Source organism: Gorilla gorilla, chromosome 22, assembly GCF_029281585.2.
Source record: "Gorilla gorilla gorilla isolate KB3781 chromosome 22, NHGRI_mGorGor1-v2.1_pri, whole genome shotgun sequence".
NCBI lineage: Eukaryota > Metazoa > Chordata > Mammalia > Primates > Hominidae > Gorilla > Gorilla gorilla.
Window position 1 is genome coordinate 44,460,718 of NC_073246.2, and position 20,900 is coordinate 44,481,617.

Consider the following 20,900-nt stretch of genomic DNA (forward strand, 5'->3'; position numbering starts at 1 on the left):
GATCAGAATCAGAAAGTGAGCATTGAAAGAATATTAGTATCTACAATTCTTATTCAAATTTTACCGTTACATTTTTATAGCATAAGAATATCTAAGATTGTGCGTTGAATTCAGATTTCCTTACATGTACTCAAGAAAATAATGGGAGTGTTGGATGAAAAGAATGAACATTGCAATGTCAACACACATTTTTAGGATGGTTCTGGGAAAAGGCTGTGCCAGCTCTGCCTTCCCAGTACGGAGGTGTACAGGTGGAGTATCCTTATCTGAAGTACTTGGGACCAGAAGTGGTTATGTCTTTTTATTTTTTCAGATTGTGGGATGTTTGCATTATACTGGTTGAGCATCTCAAATCCCAATTCTGAAATGCCCCAGTGAGCATTTCCTTTGAGTGTCAGCACTCAAAAAGTTACGAATTCTGGAGATTTTGGATTTCAGGTTTTCAGATTTGGAAGGCTCAACCTATACTAGGCCTTGTACCCGCTCCCAATCTGATAGGCCAGGATGAGGTGGTGTAGTTCCATATGTGTTCCTTTCATTGTGAGTGAGGTGTTGAGCCCCATTCTGTGTGGCTGCTAGTTATGTGCTGGGATTTTCTCTAAACAGCACCATGTGTGTCCATTTGCCTGATTTCAGGAGCAGCCCTGGGCCCCCTGCTGGCTGGGCTCCTCTCCCCGTCCGGCTGGAGCAATGTGTTTTACATGCTGATGTTTGCAGATGCCTGTGCCTTACTGGTAAGTCGGCCTATTTTTAGTCCAATCCACCTTGAATGCAGATCTCTGTGGTTGTGGCCAAACACTGGTGGGACTTTCTCCCATGCATTCCTGAGTTATCAGAGAGGTTTGGGTCTCCCCATCTTTTCTAAATATGCATGGTCTAAAGCTCCTTCTCTCTCTGATTAGAAAAAGTCAGAAACAGAAGCAGGACAGTCTTGCTCTGCAGCCTCGGGCGGGATAGCACAAAGGCCAGGAGCATGGAGCTCCGTGGCTCTAGATCCTGCCTGTCACCTGTCATGTGTGTGACTTGGGCAGGTTTCATAACCTCTGCTCCACAGTTTCCACAGCTTTAAAATGGGCATGATAATGGCACCCAGTGACAAGATTGTTGTGGAAATTAAAGCAGATGATACACAGAGCCTGGCCTCCCAGTGGTCATCAGTGTCCTGGTGTCCTTCCTGCAGCCATGCTGTCAGACGGCGGAAGCGGCCCCAACTTCTTTCACCTGAAGGGATGGGAGAGAATAAAGGAGCAAAGAGGTTGCCAGTGCAGACACTGAGTCGCCTTCTGGCTTCTGCCCCCTTTTCTCTGGGCTCCTGCTTCTGTGCCCTCCTGTGTTGAGAAAGTTTGAGGTTTTCCCCTGGGTAGGGAAGACCAGTGATGATGTCACAGTCACATAGATGTGCAGTTGTGAGGGGCGCATACACATCTTTACAAGTCACCTGGCCACAAAGTCCCCAGACCCACAGCCATGCCTCTCCTCTCACTTCACCAGACAAAACCTTAGGCTGATCCCAATAAAAATGAGTTGAGAATTTCAGAAATATCAATTCACTCAATTAAATGAAAGTCTTATATTTTAATTCCAGGAAATTCTAAAACTCAACTTCCCCACCACATACAAAATCAAATACCAACTCTCAACCTATGAACTTACTAGGTTTAAATGGCTGTTCTTTGGATCATCTGTGGGTTTTTTTAATGCCTGAATGTTCTAATGAAGCCTCCAGATGGATTTCCACTAAGTAGCAGTAAAATTCCTGTCATTACAACTGTTCAGAGAATCTGAAATATCTTCTTTAGAAATATCTGGTAATATATATTGAAAATTGTTTTGATGCTTAGCCAAACGCATAAGAAAGTAAAAGAACTCCCCAGGAGCCAGAATTGTAAAGGCAATATAAATACACAAGCTCAGGAATCAATGGGTTGGGGTGGTTGTGCCCACACTGGGTAAGAGACAAGGCGTTAGGCTGGCACAAGATGAGGATTTGGAACTGGAGACTTCGTCATAGAGCCTAGAGCCAGGACCCTCGAAGAGCCATGCTTGCAGTGAAAGAGTATACTAGATGATATCTGCACACTGGCACAGGAAGACAATGGGAATCTGCCCATCTTAGCCAGATTAGGGGGAAAAAATCTCCCTTGAAAATTTTTAGCCATAGACCTCCCCACAGTCAGCTTTAATCTTTGAGCTTATATAAATATATTTTAAGTGAGCAAAGTTGGTCCTTAGGCAGTGATAATACAGAAGCAAATAGGGACAAATCTCAACCCTGCAGCATAGGATTTCTGTAGCTAACACCCTACTAAAGATGAGCTCACAATCCAAAATAATGAAACATAAGGAAGCAATCCACATTGAATGACAGTAACAGACATAAAAAATGGTGGAATTGGACTCCCCCAAAACTGCAGATAAAAGAGTTATGTAAACTAAAAATAAATATATGCAATGTTACTAATGACATAAAAAAAAGGAACTGACCTCATGAAAAAAAGAACAAGACACTATCAAAAAGACAGAGCAGGCTTCAAAAACAACCAAACAGGAGTTATAGAAATAAAAATGTGATCTTTAGCCTGGAAAAAGACTCAATGGATGGGTTAGAAAAGCAAATTAGATACCGCTGAAGAGAAGATTACTGAAGTGAAATATAGATATGAAGAAATTATCCAGAATTCAGCACAAAGAGACGGAAAATATTAGAGAGAAATTAAATATAAAATGGAGGACCAAATGAGATGGCCTAAAGTTATCTGAAAGTAATTCCAGAGGAAGATGATAGACTGGATTTGAAGCAATATTTTAAGACAAAATAGCTGAGAATTTTCCAGATACATGAAAGACAAACATTCTTAGATTCAGGAATCAAATGACTTAGAATTCTGTACCTAGATAAACTTGCACACAAGAGTAAGGGTGAAGTGAAAACATTTTTAACCAAAGATGCTCCCAGCAAAAATTGCTAAACAATGTATTTAGAGAAGGAAGATAGATCCAGAAGGAAAGTCTGAGATGCAAGGAGAAATGCAAGCAAAAAAAGTGATATTCCTAAGGATGAATCTAAAGGAGTACTGACCATATAAAATAGGGGCCAGCTAACTGTGGCCTATTTTTGTGTGATCCTCCAGCTGGGAATGGTTTATATTTTTAAATATGTCTTTAAAAAATCAACAAAAGAATGTGCAACAGAAACCATATGGCTGCAAAGCCTGAAATATTTACTATCTAGACCTTTACAGAAAAAGCTTTCTGACTCTTAGTTTAAAACAACAGCAATAATGACTAATTTGGGCAATATAAAAAAGAACTGAAATACTGAAAATGTAAGGTACAAGTGGGACAATGAGAGCTCCAGTACACTGCAGTTCTTATATTGTCAAGCCTTCAAGGCAATACAGGGAAATGAAGACTTAATCTAAGAGAACCTAGGGTCAGGGGAAGCATAGAAAAAACAGGGTAAATACAGAAAAACAGAGCAACATGGATGAAAATGATCCCAGCATAACAGCAATACAGTAACAATAAATGGACTAAACTCATCAGTTAGGAGCACAGATTGTCAGGTTGCTTTTAAAAATACAGGCACTGGTTATTTACAAGAAACACACCTGCTACACTGGAATTCCGAAAAGACGAAAGTAAAAGAATGGGAAACTACACGACAGGTAAATAATAACCAAAGGAAGCTGGATTTGCTGCATTGGAAGAAAGAGACCTAAAGCTGAAGCACTTGGGAGATGGGGGCTTGTTGCAGTGGAGAAGGAACTGTACCAGGATGTGCAGCAGGCCCGTGAGCTTGAGTTGGGCTTTTCAAACCTAAGAACTAGACATACCTTTTTCTCTTCCCTGATCAACATGCTTTTTGGTATCTTTTCACCAAAATAGACAAGTGTTTCCTCCCAAGTCTGGGGTTGAGAACCTCCATGATCTGAGCAGGTGTCCTGGGGAGCCGGAGGGCACCATGCTTCCTGCCTCACAAACGCACACTGATGGCCAGCTCTGGGGCCTGCAGGACTGCCTGGCGCACGACCGAAGGCCTCAGGTCTCCAGTGCGTGTCGCCTGGGCTCCTGGAGTTGGTAGGGCCCCTCCTTGTTGGTCATTCTTGCATGCGTGAGCCAAACACGTGGGCATGTTTTGAAATTGGATCTCTGTTCTTCAGAACTGTCACCATTTACAGTTCATCCCGTACCCACAGATAACACTTGCTACTACATTCTTCATCTTTTTCTCTCTCTTAATGATCAGCTTTTCATAATCATAGGCCTCTTCGGGCTAGCACTTTTCGTACATCACACTTGGCAGGATGTAGATGTGGGTAAGGTACCGGCTCAAACACAATAAGCCTGTGCCGGTAGTTGGAGCTAGAGGTTCAGATTCACACAGATGGATTTATTTAACAAAAATCTTGCTATTGCCACCAGCACTATTGTTCGTACCTGCCGTGTTCCCACGACTTTTACCACCTAATTGTCGCAAACACCTTTCATGCACCAAGCAGAGCAGCTGGAGGCATCTTATCTGTAGGAGGGGCCCCTGTTCTCTCCAGCTTGAACTCACCTCATACAAGGGACTCCTAAGCTCCTACTTGAACCACCAGCACCTAAGAAAATAGAAGAGTTTCTGCCTTCTAGAGCTCTGGCCTGAGGCTTGGGGTGGGGCCATGTGTTTGGTTTTTAAGTAGCCCCTCGAGACCCTCCAGCACCCCTTCCCTGCCTCCCCTGGACCCGTGATCCACCCTGGGTCTGAGGGCATCTGCTGCCCTCTAAGAACGAGGGGCCACGTCCAGGGAGAGCCCTCCCATGGGCTGATGTCACACTTGGGGAGAGACTGGATCCACACTGGAAAATGCACTAGTTAAATTGGAGGTAGCACAATCATTTGTCTGGATTTGCAGGTGGCGTTGAGCCCTCGAACATGTGAAGGGCACGGAGTTAAAGCTCTGGGTCCGGCGAGGAGCCAAGGCTGAGGCAGTGATGCTGGTGGAAAGCCCTGGGCCCCGGCCAGGCCTGGCCTCCAAGGGGCTCCCAGTGGGGTACGGCTGTCCTGTGACGGCCTCTTCAGACCCCAGGGCTGGCGCCAGAGGAGGTGCTCACCTGACTTTAGAGTCACCTGAGAAGCTCGCAGGGCCACCCACTGGGCCACCCGCATTATGGTCCTCTTGTCTTTATTTCCTTTTTCCCACTGTGGACATTTCATGATTGGATTAATTTTAGTCTAAACGTGACTTGAACCCAGAAGTAGTTCAGGCTGCATCTCTCCCAAAAGCCTTGTTTTCAGGGCAGCTCCTGGTTCTTCGTGGACCCTCATCAGACAGCCCTGCCCACATCAGACAGCCCTGCCCACATCAGACAGCCCTGCCCACAGGAGCCCAGGCCTCCGGCTGAGCATGCAGGCCCCGCTGCTCTTGCAGGGAGGCCACCCCAGGGAAGGTGCTGTGGGGAGAGAGCCACCCGCCCAGGCCTTGCGGGCCAGGTCCTCATGGTGCCCACGGCGTGGGCCGCCCTGTGCCTGCTCCAGTAACAGGTGGGCTCACCTTTGTTTTGGTGCAGTTCCTGATCCGCCTCATACACAAGGAGCTGAGCTGCCCAGGGTCAGCCACGGGGGACCAAGTTCCGTAAGTCCCACTCGGGCCCTGTCTCCGTGCGTGAAAGCTGGCTTCAAAGCGCCTTCTGTCCTATCTGCCTTCCGTACCTGGCTTTCCTGAAAGAAAGAAAACGCGTGGCTTATCTTTTCACGGCACGCTACCTTCACCCTCGCTTTTTCTTTTCTAATAAATACCTCTAGATGGGTTAGTGGTAATCTCTCCTCAAACCCTGAGTGGAAAATGTGAGGGAATTGCCGTCTTTGGCATTCTGTTGGAGCTGCAGCCCCCCGAGCTTTCCTTGCCTTCCTGCTCGCCCCCTTCTCCCTCCCTCCTCTTTTCCCTCCCCCCTTGGTCCTCCCTCGCTCCCTTCTCGCTTCTTCCTGGCCCCCAGGAGGCTGCGGGAAAGGTGCAAGGGTTTATCCAGCATCCAGCACCCCTGCAGGAGAGGAATCCCTGCTGGGCCGGGAGGGCAGCTGGCTCCCCATGGGATTTGCACATGGTGTGTGAGGTTCAGCATCTCTTGCTGAGCAACTGCTGGCTGTTAGAGCAGCTCTTCTTTCATCCTTTCTTTCAGATTTAAGGAACAGTGACACCCCACCCCCAGTTACGTGGAGGGGGTCTGGGCCCACCCTTCACAACTGCCTTTCAAGGACAGTTCAGACAAAGGGCCCTGCATGGAAAGAGTGACCTCCCTTTGCCTTTTGCACACGCACCTGGAAAAGACACAGAAGCCAACCTGAGAACTCCTGGTGCTATTTTAAAGGAGACATATTGCTGAACAGCAGTGAGAAAAGTCTGCAGGAACTGCTGCCTGAGCCGAGCCAGAGAACCGAAGACCCGGCCGGCCCTGGCCTCACAGGCGTGTGCCCATGCAGCCACCCAAATGCACGCGTGACAACAAGGCCGGGAGGGTGGGGGGGGTGCACAGGTAGCCCCGACCCTCTCAGGCATTTCAGCCACAGAACATCAAAGTGAGCGAGTGCTGCGCTGGCTGTGGCTTCAGAGAACCTGTATGTGCCATGTGGAAAAACAGGACACCAGAGCCCACCAGACAGTGCCGGCCAGCAGAGAAGCAGAGAGCCAGCGCCACACAACATCAAGAAGGCCGACAACCAGGTTGGAAACCAAGACGGAGCTCAGACCCACCACATCGCCCCAGAGGCTTTTCCAGCACCCACGATGTTCCGGACTGACCTGAAAACTAATTGTCGAGAAGCCAAGGGTGAGGAGGCAGGAAGCACCTCCAGCTGGAGGCACCCAGGCGTGCCAGCCACAGAGCGCCGCGAAGTCACCGTCATCCCAGCCCCTGGCCTTCCTGCTGCCCTCCGGGGCCATGGCGCTGCTGTTCAGCTCAGGCACAGGGGCACAGCAGAGGCTTGGGAAGCGGTCTCCCCACCGGCACTGGGATTGGCGGGTCCAAGCCCAGCAACTGGCTTTGCTCCACAACACACACCACACCTGGGACTGTTTTTAATACATAGCAACAGACTGGGTTATTTATTTAAGATGTGTATTGTGTCATATGAAGTTTAAGAAACATAAATGGCATTTTGTTATTTATTAAGACAAACTGCAATTGTTCTCTGGCTATTTTTTTCAGTTGTGTCTAGCAAAATACTTATCTGCCCTTTGAAATAAAATGTTTTTGTTTAAAAAATCTCAGAACACTCAGAGAATGTTGATGATTTCTGCTTACATTTCCATTACGCTAAAAAAGGGAACTTCCAAATCGTGTTGTGTGTTTTGGGTTTTCTCAGGTTTGGACACATTGAGGTTTCTCGGGTTTGGACACATACTGGGAAAAGACCATTTCCAGCAGAAAAGGGGCCTACCTCTCGGTCCCTTGTTTGCACAGAAGGCCAAGCTGAAGTAAACAGCCATCTGGGTATTTTATAAATCACGCAGTTTAAAGAATATCCTAAGATTTGTCCTTGACGAGGAGGTGTCACACCCCGTGGTGGTGGGGAAAGGTGCTGACCTTGGGAACTACATGGTGGGGTCCAGGCTTTCAAACGTCCTCAGAATGCTGACCATCCAGATGTGCATGGTGCGGGCTTTCTCCGGATGGAGTGCTGTGGAAGTTCACTTGGGGACCTCTCACAGCAGCAGGGCAAAGGTCAGAAACAACACACTGTGTGTCCCGCAGTTCTCAGGGGCCTCCTGCCCGAGCTCTGCGGAGAAGCCCACAGGAGGAACAGACCTGGCTGTGGCGGCTTCTGTGTGCCAGCTGCCCCACCAGATTGGCTCACTCTCTTTTTAATGGCAAGTTATTTATACATTTAAAAGCTTTCTGCTAAAAAAGAAATTCCCTAAACACCAAATGGATGGAGTGTGTTTCCCACACACGCAGCGCACTCAGCTTGTGCTGGCCTTTCCCGGTCCTCCACCCAGTGCTTCCCGCTCCTGGGAGCCTCCCACTTTCCCTCTCTCCCTGACCTGGCTCCAGGCACCAGTCCAGCCCTCTCCCGCTGGTGTCACAGTGGCCTGGGCTGCCCTGAGCCCCTGCCGGCTGCCATCCCTGAGGACGGACACCAGCCCCGTACTCACCACAGGGCACCTCTTCCCTCTGGGTGTGCAGCACTCGTATCCGTGGGGTGAACAAGCGAGGGATGAGTCAGATGGCACAGTATCATTACAGGATGCACAGAGGGCTTTTTCCATAAACAAAATTCTTTGCATTCACTGCCCCCTGCCTCTCCAGAACTGTCCCCTCTGAGGCCTCATCTAGTCAGAGGCCCAGGGCTGGTGGGCCGGAGCGGACCCTCCTCACCCCATAGCCACCAGCCAGCGTTCAGCACAGCAGCTTTGAGGTGGCGATCACTATTTCCCCAACTCAATGAACTAAAGTAAAGTACTAGAAGAAAATCTCCCACAACTCACAAAGGAAGAGCAACTTCCCATTTCTGAACCCTCTGAGCTAAACCCTGAGAACTTTTGGAAATGGAGAGTCGATCCTTTTTTTAAAATGAAGAGTATACACACAGCTATTTTTTTAAAGCAATTTAGCGGAAATTCACCTTGATTCATGGATGGAAGATTTCATCATGACTTTTAAGGAAAAAAGTACATGATTTCAATATAAAAATACATCTTCATTTGAGCATAGCTGAGGTACTTTCCATCTGCAAACAGCCAGCTCTGAGACACACACACTTGCCATCATGTGGAAGCGTAGCTCTGCCTGTCACGCACATCTGCGCTTGCCGTCATGTGGAAGCGTGGCTCTGCCTGTCGCACATCTGCACTTGCCATCCTGTGGAAGCGTGGCTCTGCCTGTCACGCACATCTGCACTTGCCGTCATGTGGAAGCGTGGCTCTGCCTGTCACGCACATGTGCACTTGCCATCCTGTGGAAGCGTGGCTCTGCCTGTCACGCACATCTGCGCTTGCCATCACATGGAAGCATGGCTCTGCCTGTCACACACATGTGCACTTGCTGTCCTGTGGAAGCGTGGCTCTGCCTGTCATGCACATCTGCGCTTGCCGTCCTGTGGAAGTGTGGCTCTGCCTGTCACACACGTGCTCTTGCCGTCCTGTGGAAGCGTGGCTCTGCCTGTCACGCACGTCTGAGCTTGCCGTCCTGTGGAAGCGTGGCTCTGCCTGTCACGCACGTGTGCACTTAGTGCACATCACTAAGACTCTCCTATTCATGTTGACAAAAAAATGCCGGATGATGGAAACACAAGCTGGTGACAGGGCCAACAAAAGAGCTCAAGGTGGGACTCCAGCTCTCCAGCCTGTAGGCAGGAAAAACTACTCGTGGAAGCTCACCTCAGTGAATGCACCTCAGAGTCCAAGAGCTGCCGCGAATACAGGTGCCTGGTGGCTGCTATACTGTGTGTCTCAGACCAGAGCCAGCTTCCCATCGCCAGCTTGTAAAATCCAAGGAAACTAAATTGCTTGATAAACTACGAACTGAAAAAAAATGAGCCCTGATTTATTATTATTCAATTCAACAGACATAAAAACCACTCTGCTAAATGGCCACAGGACCACTCCAGTCTTGACTCAGCAGAGCACAGCTGGGCCAGGTGAGAAGCAGGTGTGAGGGCACTGTGTCCCTTGCAAGCTGTGCCCACAAGGCACCCAGGCTGTCCCCCACAGGGCTCCGATGCTCCAGGCCACCTCCCTTCCCAAGGCTCCGCATTGACCCACAGTCTCTGCACAGGACACCCCAGGTCCCTGGAGGGCAGTAGAAGAGGCTGTAGCACTGGCTGCCAAGGCAGGGGCAGCTGCCAGGCCCACCAGAGACCACGGGCAGTAGGCAGGTCACTTCCCAGGGTGGGGAGGGGGGCTGAGGTGGGAGCACAACCTAGGCCCCTCCTGGGGAGGTGGTGGAGTCAGAATCACGTAAGAGCCAAAGTTCCAGTCCCTCAGTGCCGGCTCCATTGTCCCCTGGACTTCCCTTACAAACCACAGATGCAAAGAGAGCACTTCTCAGAATCTCCACACAGCCACGGTGGAGCACTCAACCCACGCGACCCTCGGGCGCAGGTACTGGGTGACTGCCCTGGCCACGTGCCCTGTGGCCCCGCAGAATGACACCTCATCCAGGATGGAAGCGGGAACCGAAAGCCTGGCTGAGAGACCCCAGGGGCCTGAGTCAGGAGGAGCGACGGTTCATTTGGAACCCAGTGGTGCCCTTCACTGAATTTGGGTTAACTGTCATCACTTCCCTGTCCCATACGTTCCAACGTGCCCTGCCCCTGAGAACAGATCCAAGGGACTCTGAAGAACGCAGTCCTGAGCTGCTTGCTCATTCTGAAGCCAGCTCTTGTTGCTCCAGACATGGGGATAATGTGGGGTCTGGGCCACCCATAGTGGTGGCCAAGTGCAGCATGTTCCCCGCCACACCCCTTGGGAGCTGGAATTTAACTCCAGCTGCTGAGCACAGGCAGTGTTTCTGGCACCCAGGGCCTCACCCTCCCAGGAGAGTCCATCATTGCTGAGCCAGTCGCAGGTCACCATGAAGCATCGTCCTGGGCAGCAAGTGGGATGCAGGGGCACAGCAGGGCACGTCCCAGGCGGCTGAGAAAGTCCACGGAGGGCAAGGGCGTGCACCATCGCCGGAGACAGTCGGGGTGGGCAGCACCCTGGACTGCTGGGAAGGACAGTGGGGGGAGGGTGGAAGGCAGGGGAGCCCTTGCCAATTGAGAATTTCTCGATCTTTGGAATTGGTCCCCAACATCCTCTGGGACACGCTTAACAATGGTCAGGTCTGGTAACTGAAAGAAGCAATTGAGGCAAATATCTCAATCAACCGAGGTTTATTCTGCCAGCGTTAGGGCATGTCCAGGAAAACACAAGCCACAGACACATCTGTGGCTGTTTTTCTAAAGAGGCTTACAAGAGGTTTGGTATTTAGACACTGAGGTGAGGTGAATGGTGACGTTCTTGTGAGACTTCAGTTAGCACCCAGTAAATCTGCATTTCACATAAGGTAAATATTTGAAGAAGAAAAGGGAGCAAAGGAGGAATCCATTTTGCAGACTTCTCTGGGTAGGTAGAGGAACACTTGATCTCGTCTTGTCTTTGGCCTGCCCCTGGGAGGACAAGCTTGTAAAGGACATTATCAGCATAGAATGGAACAGACTCTCATTTTAGGAGCTGGACTTACATTGCACACCTAAATTTACAATTGGCATGTCCTTGTTTATGGGAGGCCAGCAAAGAATGTACTGATGAAAGATCTGTGGGAGCACTTGCAGATGGCTGTGGCCTCCACCTTTCTGTGGGGACCTGGCTGATACATCCTATTCATGACAGCTGTCCATACGGACGCAGCGTTGCATGACTCTCACTCCAGGCTTAATCTTCCCTTTGGCATAAGAAGTTTGGGCATCCTGTGATTTTTACGCCCACAGCCACTTTTTTTTTTTTTTTTTTTTTTTTGAGACAGAGTCTCGCTCTGTCACCAGGCTGGAGTGCAGTGGCGCCATCTCAGCTCACTGCAACCTCTGCCTCCTGGGTTCAAGCAGTTCTCATCCCTCAGCCTCCCAAGTGGCTGGGATTACAGGCACGAGCCACCACGCCCAGCTAATTTTTGTATTTTTAGTAGAGACAGGGTTTCACCATGTTGGCCAGGCTGGTCTCAAACTCCTGATCTCATGATCCAACCACCTCGACCTCCCAAAGTGCTGGGATTACAGGCGTCAGCCACCGAGCCCGACCAGCCAGGCCAATTTTTGACCAAAACAGGATCGGTGAGTGGATGTCATGTGTCAATTGGGCCAACAGTGAACACGGACTTTGAAGGCATCTTGATCCAGAATATTCCATTCCCTTCTTCCTTGACTTGGTAATAACCAAGACGGTTCTGTCTCTCTTTGAAATTCTAAAATGAGGTAGGCATTGGACATTCTGTTACTGTTAAAATCCACACCCTGCCTGCCTCTAAAAGGAACTTGGAGTGGAGATGCAGAAAAATGGCAGGTGCGTTTAAGGAGTCCCTGCACCCCACACCCAGTGTGGGGTGTGACAGCCACACCCAGACATCCTGGAGCCCAAAAGGAGGAGCTAGTGGCTCTGGAGGGGCAGCCTCTCCCGGTCTCAAAGGCTATTATTTTTTTTTTTTTTTTGGAACTGAGGTGACATTTACATAACATGCAAATAATCATTTCAAAGCATACAGTCGGTGGCGTTTGGCACATTCAGTGTTGTGCAGCCACCAGCTCTCTCGAGGTCAACACGTCTCATCACCCCAGAAGATCACTCGAACCTGGTAAGCGATCGCTCCCCTTCCCCTCCCATTTAAAATGAGAGTTTTCAAGGAGATTGGGTCCAGGGTGGCTGTGAGCACTGAAATTCTGGAGCAAGGTGAAAAATAGACCCCACTTCTCCTTCCATGCTAAGCCACTGATTCATTAAAGAAACACAGGGAAGGAGCCTGCACTCAAAATTAGCATCTCTAGTGGAAACATGGCTTGAGAACTATGCGTCCTTACGGACCAGGGACCAGGCCTCCAAGAATTCTCCCAGGAAACAAATGTCCAGCAGGACCGTGGCTGGGCTGTCATGTTCAGAAACCACCAGGCCGCAGCAGGGGCCCTGGCAGGCAGGCCACGGTCCAGAAGCCACCAGGCCACGGCAGGGCCCCTGGCAGGCAGGCCACGGTCGGAAGCCACCAGGCCACAGCAGGGCCCCCGGCAGGCAGGCCATGGTTGGGGCTGCTTTGGCCTCTCTTTCCCTTTTGCACCAGCTTTCAATAAGGCTTTCTTCTTCCACGTCCCCACGACCCCTTGATCGTCCACCTGCTATTGGCAGCGAAGCCTTGAGGCTCTCATGGTGTGTCCCCACATGTCCGCAGACGGGAAGGAGTCACCCCAGCCTCCTGGGGCAGCAGGATGCAGCATATCTGACTCTCATCACACTTTCTGTGTCTCAGCAAGTTACCAACATTTCTTTGTATTTACTTCTGGTAAGAACAAAAACCTTAGCTGGGGCCTTGGCTGCTCTTGGAGCTGCTGGGAAAGTTACATGAGTAGAAGGGTTGGGTTAAAGGATGGAAACACCTCTGTCTACACCAGCTCACGATAAGCCTGAAGAGGAGTTTGGAGTCCCTCAGACGCTTTCGGCATAGTCAGCGGGGGGGAATAACAGCTTTCCGGGAAACAAGCCCGAGACGCGGGAAGGGAAGGGAACTCCGTGGGAAGGACCTTACTCATTGTGCCCCTTGCAGTCAGCACCTGAGGAGAAGCAGCGGGGAAAAGAAGTGCCAAGCTCGGCGCGTTGACCAGTGTCAGGGCCGAGTAGCCACAGGACAGAACTGAGAAGCGAGTACCAACGTCAAGCCTTCCGCGCCATTTATATCCACGCATGCGTTTCCCCTTACCTGCGCCGAGCCTCCCGCCCCGTTTACATCCACGCATGCGTTTCCCCTTACCTGCCCCGAGCCTCCCGCCCCGTTTACATCCACGCATGCGTTTCCCCTTACCTGCCCCGAGCCTTCCGCCCCGTTTACATCCACGCATGCGTTTCCCCTTACCTGCGCCGAGCCTTCCGCGCCGTTTACATCCACGCATGCGTTTCCCCTTACCTGCGCCGAGCCTTCCGCCCCGTTTATATCCACGCATGCGTTTCCCCTTACCTGCCCCGAGCCTGCCGCGCCGTTTATATCCACGCATTTGTTTCCCCTTACCTGCGCCGAGCCTCCCGCCCCGTTTATAACCACGCATGCGTTTCCCCTTACCTGCCCCGAGCCTCCCGCCCCGTTTATATCCACGCATGCGTTTCCCCTTACCTGCCCCGAGCCTCCCGCCCCGTTTATACCCACGCATGCGTTTCCCCTTACCTGCCCCGAGCCTGCCGCCCCGTTTATACCCACGCATGCGTTTCCCCTTACCTGCCCCGAGCCTGCCGCCCCGTTTATACCCACGCATGCGTTTCCCCTTACCTTCACCGAGCCTCCCGCCCCGTTTATATCCACGCATGCGTTTCCCCTTACCTGCCCCGAGCCTCCCGCCCCGTTTATATCCACGCATGCGTTTCCCCTTACCTGCCCCGAGCCTCCCGCCCCGTTTATAGCCACGCATGCGTTTCCCCTTACCTGCACCGAGCCTTCCGCCCCGTTTATATCCACGCATGCGTTTCCCCTTACCTGCATCGGGCCTGCCACCCTGTTTATATCTATGCCTGCGTTTTCCTCTTGCCTTTTCAACCCAGAGGCCTCAATAGCTTTGGCCTAGTCATCCTTTCTCCTTGTCTTCTCTTCAGGTATTTTATTGATGATTTCCTGATAGCACCAAATGGCTCCCCGAGGGCTCTGAGGCATTCACACGTGTGTGAAAGTGTGCAGGGATTCCCTGGAATTCAGAGGGACTGCCTTAGACTAATTTGACTGCTTTTAGGTAAAATAAGCTTATGGCCTGAAACTTGCCGATTATCCTGGCCCAGACGTGCCTTGCCAAAGGTGTCTCTGGCCTGGCTAGCGGGTTTGGGCAGCAGCAGCAATCACCAGTGTGACCTGAGGGCGCCGTGTCACAAGCGCGGGGTACTTTGGTGGACACCTGAGAGGCAGGAGTCCTGCTCAGGAGGATGAGGCTGCAGGACGCCCCCACAGCCCGTTGTGGTCAGACCCCGAGGATCCAGTGCCAGCTTGTGGTCCCCCTCCTCGCTTACTGAGAACCCAGAGCCTGCCCCCAGGGCCCCGAGAGCCTTTACGCACAGTTTAATAACTAGCTGTGACTGCACACCCATGCAACCGCTCTCCCGGGCAGGAAATCAAATGTCACCAGCACTCCGGAAACAGCCCTTATGAGGAAACGGCATTCTGGCCCCGGGGGTTTTAACTGACTTTACCTGGTGGGCCATGTGGATCCCCTCAGCCGCGCCTCTCCTCTTTACAGCCTTTGCCCACTGTCCTACTGGGCCGTTTGTCTCTTTCTAACTAATTTGTGTCAGTAGCTTCTGAGCTCCATTCACGTCTGTGAGGGTTAGTTTTCTGCGCCCTCTTGACCAGGCCTTAGGACCCAGTTATTCAAGTGAACACTACTTAGGATGTTGTCGTGAAGGCATTTTATAAATGTGCTTAACACCGTCAATCCATCAACTTTAACTAAAGGAGATTTATCCTCCATAACTTGGGTGGGCCTGGTTCAGTCAGTTGAAGGGTTTGAGAGCAAAACTGAGGCTTCCCCGAAGAAGGAGAAATTCCACCCATGGACTCAGCCTCAGCTCTGGCCTGAGAGTTTCCAGCCTGACACCTGCCCTGGATTTCAGACTTGCCTAGCCAGCCCCCACGGTTACATAAGCCAGTTCCTTGAAGTGAATCTGTGTGTGCACATGTGCATGTGTGTGTGTGCATGTGTGTGTCCATGTGTGTGTGTCCATGCATGTGTGTGCATGTGTGTATGCATACATGTGTGTCCGTGTGTGCATCCATGTGTACATGCACATGTGCATGTGTCTGCGCATGTGTGTGTGCGTGTGCATGCATGTGTGTGCGTCTGTGTGTGTGTGCGCATGTGATCTCCGACTGGTTCTGTTCCTCTGGCTGAACCTGGAGGATGCATCGTCTTTCTGCATTGTCTACCTGTTTTACAGGGATCTGTCTTATCTTTAAAATCAGAAGTAATTAAGTTCATTTTAAAAGTCAAGGCGAGTACCAAAAAGAATGTAAACACTCTATTCCAGGGCTGTTTCTTCCTGGGACAGTTGTATTTTTAACACATTTTCCCAAGAGTTGCTGCAGCCACTCTGTGTGAGCCCCGCATCCTACCACAGCCTTAGGGACAGCAAGGTCACCAGCTCTAGAAGCTCTGCCTTCAGAACGGCCCACTCTGCAGCCAGCCCCATGAAGACATCTCTTGGGTGCCTGGTGTTGTAAAATTTAACCAAATCCAGAGCCATGATTCCAAACCTGATGGTAGAAGAGCAGCATTCATTTGCTTGTTCATTCATTCAGCACACTCGTATCGCCAAGCCCTGAGAACAAGCGCAGGGATACGGTAATAAACCGGGAAAGCCAAATCGGCCCCATGGAGTCGAGTCTAGGGGAAGCAATAGACGACTAACAAAGGAACAGTAAACAGTCTGGGGCAGGAGCGGGGGGGTGTATGATTGTGTATCGACGGTCGTCTTCGAGGATGGGATAAGAGCGTGATGGAATGAACCCTGCAGATCTAGGGAAAGGCCATTCCAGACCCTGGAGGAGGTCCAGGAAGGAAGTTCAGGAGCACAGGCCACAGAGGGTCACTGATTTCACCAATTTCACCAGGATCAGGGTTTTCCATACCAGTAAGGCTGGAGGGACAAGGGACAGGAGTGTGAAAGGAGAGGCGAGGCTGGTGCCCCAGGAAACCCAAGCCTGGTCTCAGGCTGGTGAAGAGGTGGATGATGGAGCGAGTGGGGAATGAGTGGTCCCAGTGGCCGGAAGGCTCGCTGGAGGCTGATCTGGACAGATGGGAGGTGGGTGAGGTCCTGGGAGCGGAGGTTCTGGAGACGGGCGGGCATGGCCAATGATGAGCCCTAGGGCGTGACTCTCACAATGGGGACTGAAGGGGTTGGAGGGAGGTGCCGTTGGAAAATTGTAGTAAGTGAGAAGAGTCAGAAATGGGAGGACCAGAGGGAAAGCCACTTCTCAGAGAAGAGTAACAGGTTCAACTTTTGTCCAATAATCACAATTTAGAGCCGACAGCAGCTTCAGAGGCCATGTGACAGATAAGGAAACTAAGGCCCCAAAAGCAGCCGTGGAGACCACACCCAGGGGTTCCGGCCATGGCTCTGTGCCTTTTGTAAAGGCAGACTATGTCTGCACTCACCTGTGCTCTGGCCCAGGCCGGCCCTGCGCTTCGATTGCCAGGAGCCCTGCACGCGGAACTGTGTCTGCAGAAGCTCCTTTTGGCACCTGGGAGGGCACCTCTCATCAGTACTCCAGGACCTCGGCCATCGCCACGGACCGCAGGGTGAACGCTGGGTGGGCTGTACCATGGCCTCAGCCACCGCCTGCAGATCCAGGCTCCCTGCAGCCTGCTGGGCTGGTGGCCTCAGGGGACGGGTGAGCTGCGTCTGCCTGGGCTCCCGAAAGGCCGCTCCCAGGTTTTGATTTTGCTTTGTTACATAGAACCCAGGCCCTCTGTTGCCACAAGAGGGCCCCCCAGCCCCGGCTCACTGAGGCCCTCCCCGTGGAGGAGCATATCCTGTCCAGTCCGCAGCTCAAATATCCAGAGATCGGGAGACCCCGGCCCTGGCCCCACCCCTGCCCCAGCTGGGCCACACTGCCCCCTCCACCACACCCCGGCAAGCCCCTCCTGGGGCTGCACTCAGTCCTGGGTGTCAGAGGGTCCTCTGGCTTCACTTGTCACATTTAATGACAAATCAGAAATCAAATGTATCCAGAGCCAGCCTGGGCTTTAGGATAGAAGGGGAGGGCAGGAGTGGGGGCTCTGGGGACAGGGGCTGGCCAAGGAGGGAGGATGGGGGCAAGAGGATATTCGTGGAGCACCCACTCCCCACCCATCCGCCACCCCCTCCTCCCAGCGCTCCTTCTGAGGCCTCGCTGTCCCCGCCTTTTAGTAAAAAGTGGAGAAACAGCCTCACAGGGTGACCTGCTTCAGCTCCCAAAGCCATGCTGTGGCTGACCAGGGTCAGGACCCAGGTACCACGTCCACGGCTCAGGGGTGGGAGCCAAGCCTCACTCGACTCCACGCTCAGGGCCAGGACCCACGCCACAAGCCCGACCTTTGTCCTTTCCTCGAGCTTGCTGGGAAGCCTAGACTCACCCAAATCCAACCCAAAAAAGGCTGCAACAAACCAGCCTTGCTTGTGATTTCGTTTTATGATTTTCTTTTCACATTTTCTTACTATGGGAATTCTCATGGGTACATAAAAATAGACAGCTTAATAAGCACCACATCCCATCCCTCAGCCTTGACAGTTGTCAACAGCCTGCCTTTCCTGCTTCAAATCTACCCCACCATGTAAGCCTTCATTTTATCTCATATGGTTTGCTTTTTTTTTTTTTTTTTTTTTTTTTGAGTTGGTGTCTCACTCTGTTACCCAGGCTGGAGTGCAGTGGCGCCATCTCGGCTCACTGCAACCTCTGCCTTCCGGGTTCAAGCAATTCTCCTGCCTCAGCCTCCCGAGCAGCTGGGACTACAGGCTCACACTGCCATGTCTGGCTAATTTTTGTATTTTTGTAGAGATGGGGTTTCACGATGTTGGCTTCACAATGTTGGCCAGGCTGGTCTCAAACTCCTGGACTCAAGTAATCTGCCTGCCTCAGCCTCCCGAAGTGCTGGGATTACAGGTGTGAGCCACCACGCCCAGCCTTATTATGTATTTTTAAGCAAATTATTGGATCATACCATTGCACCCAAACAGTGCTGCTGTGTTACACAGCCATTTGTCCAGCCTCCTGTTCTATGGATGAAGATCGCCAGGCTTCTCCACTTTCCAGACGAACGAAGCCACTGATGCCCCGACAGGCCACGTGACTTGGCACAGCGCACCCCCCAGGATCAGGGTCCGATCAGAGCCCTCTGGGGATGCTGGTTGTGCCTGGTGGCATTGCAGAAGGGAATGAGCCCTGCCTGGACTGTCCCCAGGTGATCACACGCATGCCACTGGGATGAGGCAGGAGGGTGGACCCTTGTGAGAGGAACAAGCCACGGGTGCTCTGTCCCCTGGCGTCCCCTCAGCAGCAGGACTCTAAATCCCCTCGCCTCCTACTGAAGGAGGAGAGAAATGAGTAAGAAATTGAAGTTACCACTAACGTTATTTTTAGAAACTGCAGTATGAAATGAAAAAAAAAAATGTCTCCAGACTGCCGAGTGGGGGAAATGAGAAATACATGCCTCCAAATTATATGAAAGGCAAGAAAACCACCCAAGTGCCAATGACTCACAGGAGCTGGGGTGGGTTCAATCAGGATAGGGAACTCCTGGAGGGCCTTCAACTGGGCGGCAAGTTGATGGCACTGCTGTCACCCTGCAGGAAAGACCCGGCTCTCTTCGAAAGCCTCCCCAGCCATTTGCAAGCTCAGCGTGGGAAGCAGGCCGGGCTGAGCACGTCCAGGGCTCCCAAACTACACTGGAGCCAAAATCCAGGACTCCCGCCTGAATTGGGATCCTTGGAGCGGGGTGCTGGAGGGAATGCTGAGGCCTCTCAGGTCTGTGGCCACGTCCACGCCAAGGCTTGCTGCATGCAGCCCGTGAGCTGAGAGTTGCCACCATCCAGACACCACCCTGTGCGGCAGAGTGGGGCAGGGCAGAACTGAGAGACGGTGTCTGCCCTCCAGACCACCTTGCAGGCCCATGCTGTGGGGCTCAGTCTCCCTCACCCTGGGGCATGGATCAAGCAGGCCTGTCCCCTCTAAGAATGCCCCATCTCTGTAGTCCTCTGTAAAAGTCACTAATGCTTTCTGCCAAGTATTTCCAATTCTTGCCCCTTCTAGTCTCCTGCAGCAATTCCGCTCCCAGCCTCCTACCATGTTGGCCAACATTTTGACACGTGAACCTTCTGGGCTGGGCATGGGTCATGTGGCAGAGCCGTTTCCCCTCGGCCATGGGGACTGGCAACATCCGACACGTCGGCTGCTCAGTGAGCCTGGAGGCGTGGCAGTGTGAGGCAGAGTCCCCCAGCCCAGTAGCCCCCCAGTAACCGGGTAACCAATGTGACAGGACGGCCACGGGGAGGCCGGGGTGGTGCTCAGTGGGCAGAGGTGGCTCATTTACAGCACTGTGCCTGTGACGCTGTGGGAAGGCGACCTCACACCTAACAAAATCGCAGCTCCAGAGGAGGGGCCTGGAAACGATGTTAGTAGTAATGGGTGTTGCTTGCCTTTGGATTGCTTTAGAAAGATATTATAAGGAAATGATGCACTCAGAAATTATGTGGTTTGTAAGCCAGGATGAAAGGGAACGGAGAGTTCAATTCAGGAACGTGCAGGACTAAACAGAAGCTCCTCAAATACCAACAGCAAAATGGTAAAATGGAAAGATGCCTGAAGCAACAGCTGCCACAAAAGCTCAGCGTCTTCAAGAGGGAAATCAAGCCATGGCCTCATGTCCACTTCCACCACATATCTTAAGAAAAAACTCAAATCTTTTTTTCTCTGCTCTCACACAACTACAACAATCAACACAGAAGACTTCTGTGACCCCAAAATATGTGGAGATTTCTCCCCACCAGCAAGCAAGCAGTCAGCACTACAGCAGACACCATCTGGGTGTCCTGTAATTCCATCCTGACACTCTACCTGGAGAGAGCTTGTATTTCATAGGATGGGGGCTCCGTCCCCAAGACTGCCCCCTCCCACCTCAGACACCAGTTGCAAGCCTGTGCCTTCTGACCAACTGGCTATAAGTCAGGGTTCCCACAACCCCATCTTTGGGTTCAATTAATTTGCTGGAGCAGCTCATACAACTCAGGAAAACACTTACGTTTACCAGTTTGTTATAAAAGACATTGCAAAAGATACAGATGAAGAAACACATAGGGCAAAGTATGGGGGAAAGGGTGCAGAGCTTCCATGCCCTCCCCAGGGGCCACCCTCCAGGAGCCTCTATGTGGTCAGTGGTCAGTCATCCTGAAGAGCCCTGTCCTCTTGGGCCTTTCATGGAGATGCATGGGGTGGGCATGATTGACAACCATGTACAAATGTGATTGGCCCAAAGGGATATGGTCTAAACCCAGCGAGGCTGTCTGGTCACATTCTTCTTGGCTTTTCTGGGCAGCATTCCCTCCTCCAGGGTGTGGGGTAGGACCCCCTCTGGAATGAGGGGCTTATGACCCACAAGCAGATTAGGGTTCCACCTGCCCAAGGCAGGTGAAAAGAGGGCAGAAGAAGGTCAGGGAGAGAGATTCTGTTTGTTA

At 51.6% G+C, this 20,900-nt stretch overlaps 1 protein-coding gene and 1 long non-coding RNA gene across 20 annotated transcripts in view; both read left to right on the forward strand.

Moving 5' to 3' along the window:
- The window catches only part of SLC37A1 (solute carrier family 37 member 1), an 82,628-nt gene extending 75,381 nt beyond the window's left edge, over positions 1-7,247 (forward strand). For 6 of the 19 annotated variants that reach the window (XM_055373651.2, XM_004062860.5, XM_055373648.2 and 3 more), the window contains 3 exons: positions 637-734; positions 5,554-5,618; positions 6,163-7,247. In XM_055373651.2, coding sequence (XP_055229626.1) covers positions 637-734; positions 5,554-5,618; positions 6,163-6,178 — 179 coding nt within the window. In that variant the 3' untranslated portion in view covers positions 6,179-7,247. The other 13 variants (XM_055373653.2, XM_055373652.2, XM_063702681.1 and 10 more) reach the window with 5 other exon arrangements.
- A 6,972-nt stretch (positions 7,248-14,219) lies between these two features.
- LOC134757879 (uncharacterized) lies at positions 14,220-15,944 on the forward strand. Its single transcript, XR_010132415.1, has 2 exons — positions 14,220-14,300; positions 15,720-15,944. It is a non-coding gene; the product is annotated as an uncharacterized lncRNA (long non-coding RNA).
- The last annotated feature ends 4,956 nt before the right edge of the window (positions 15,945-20,900 follow it).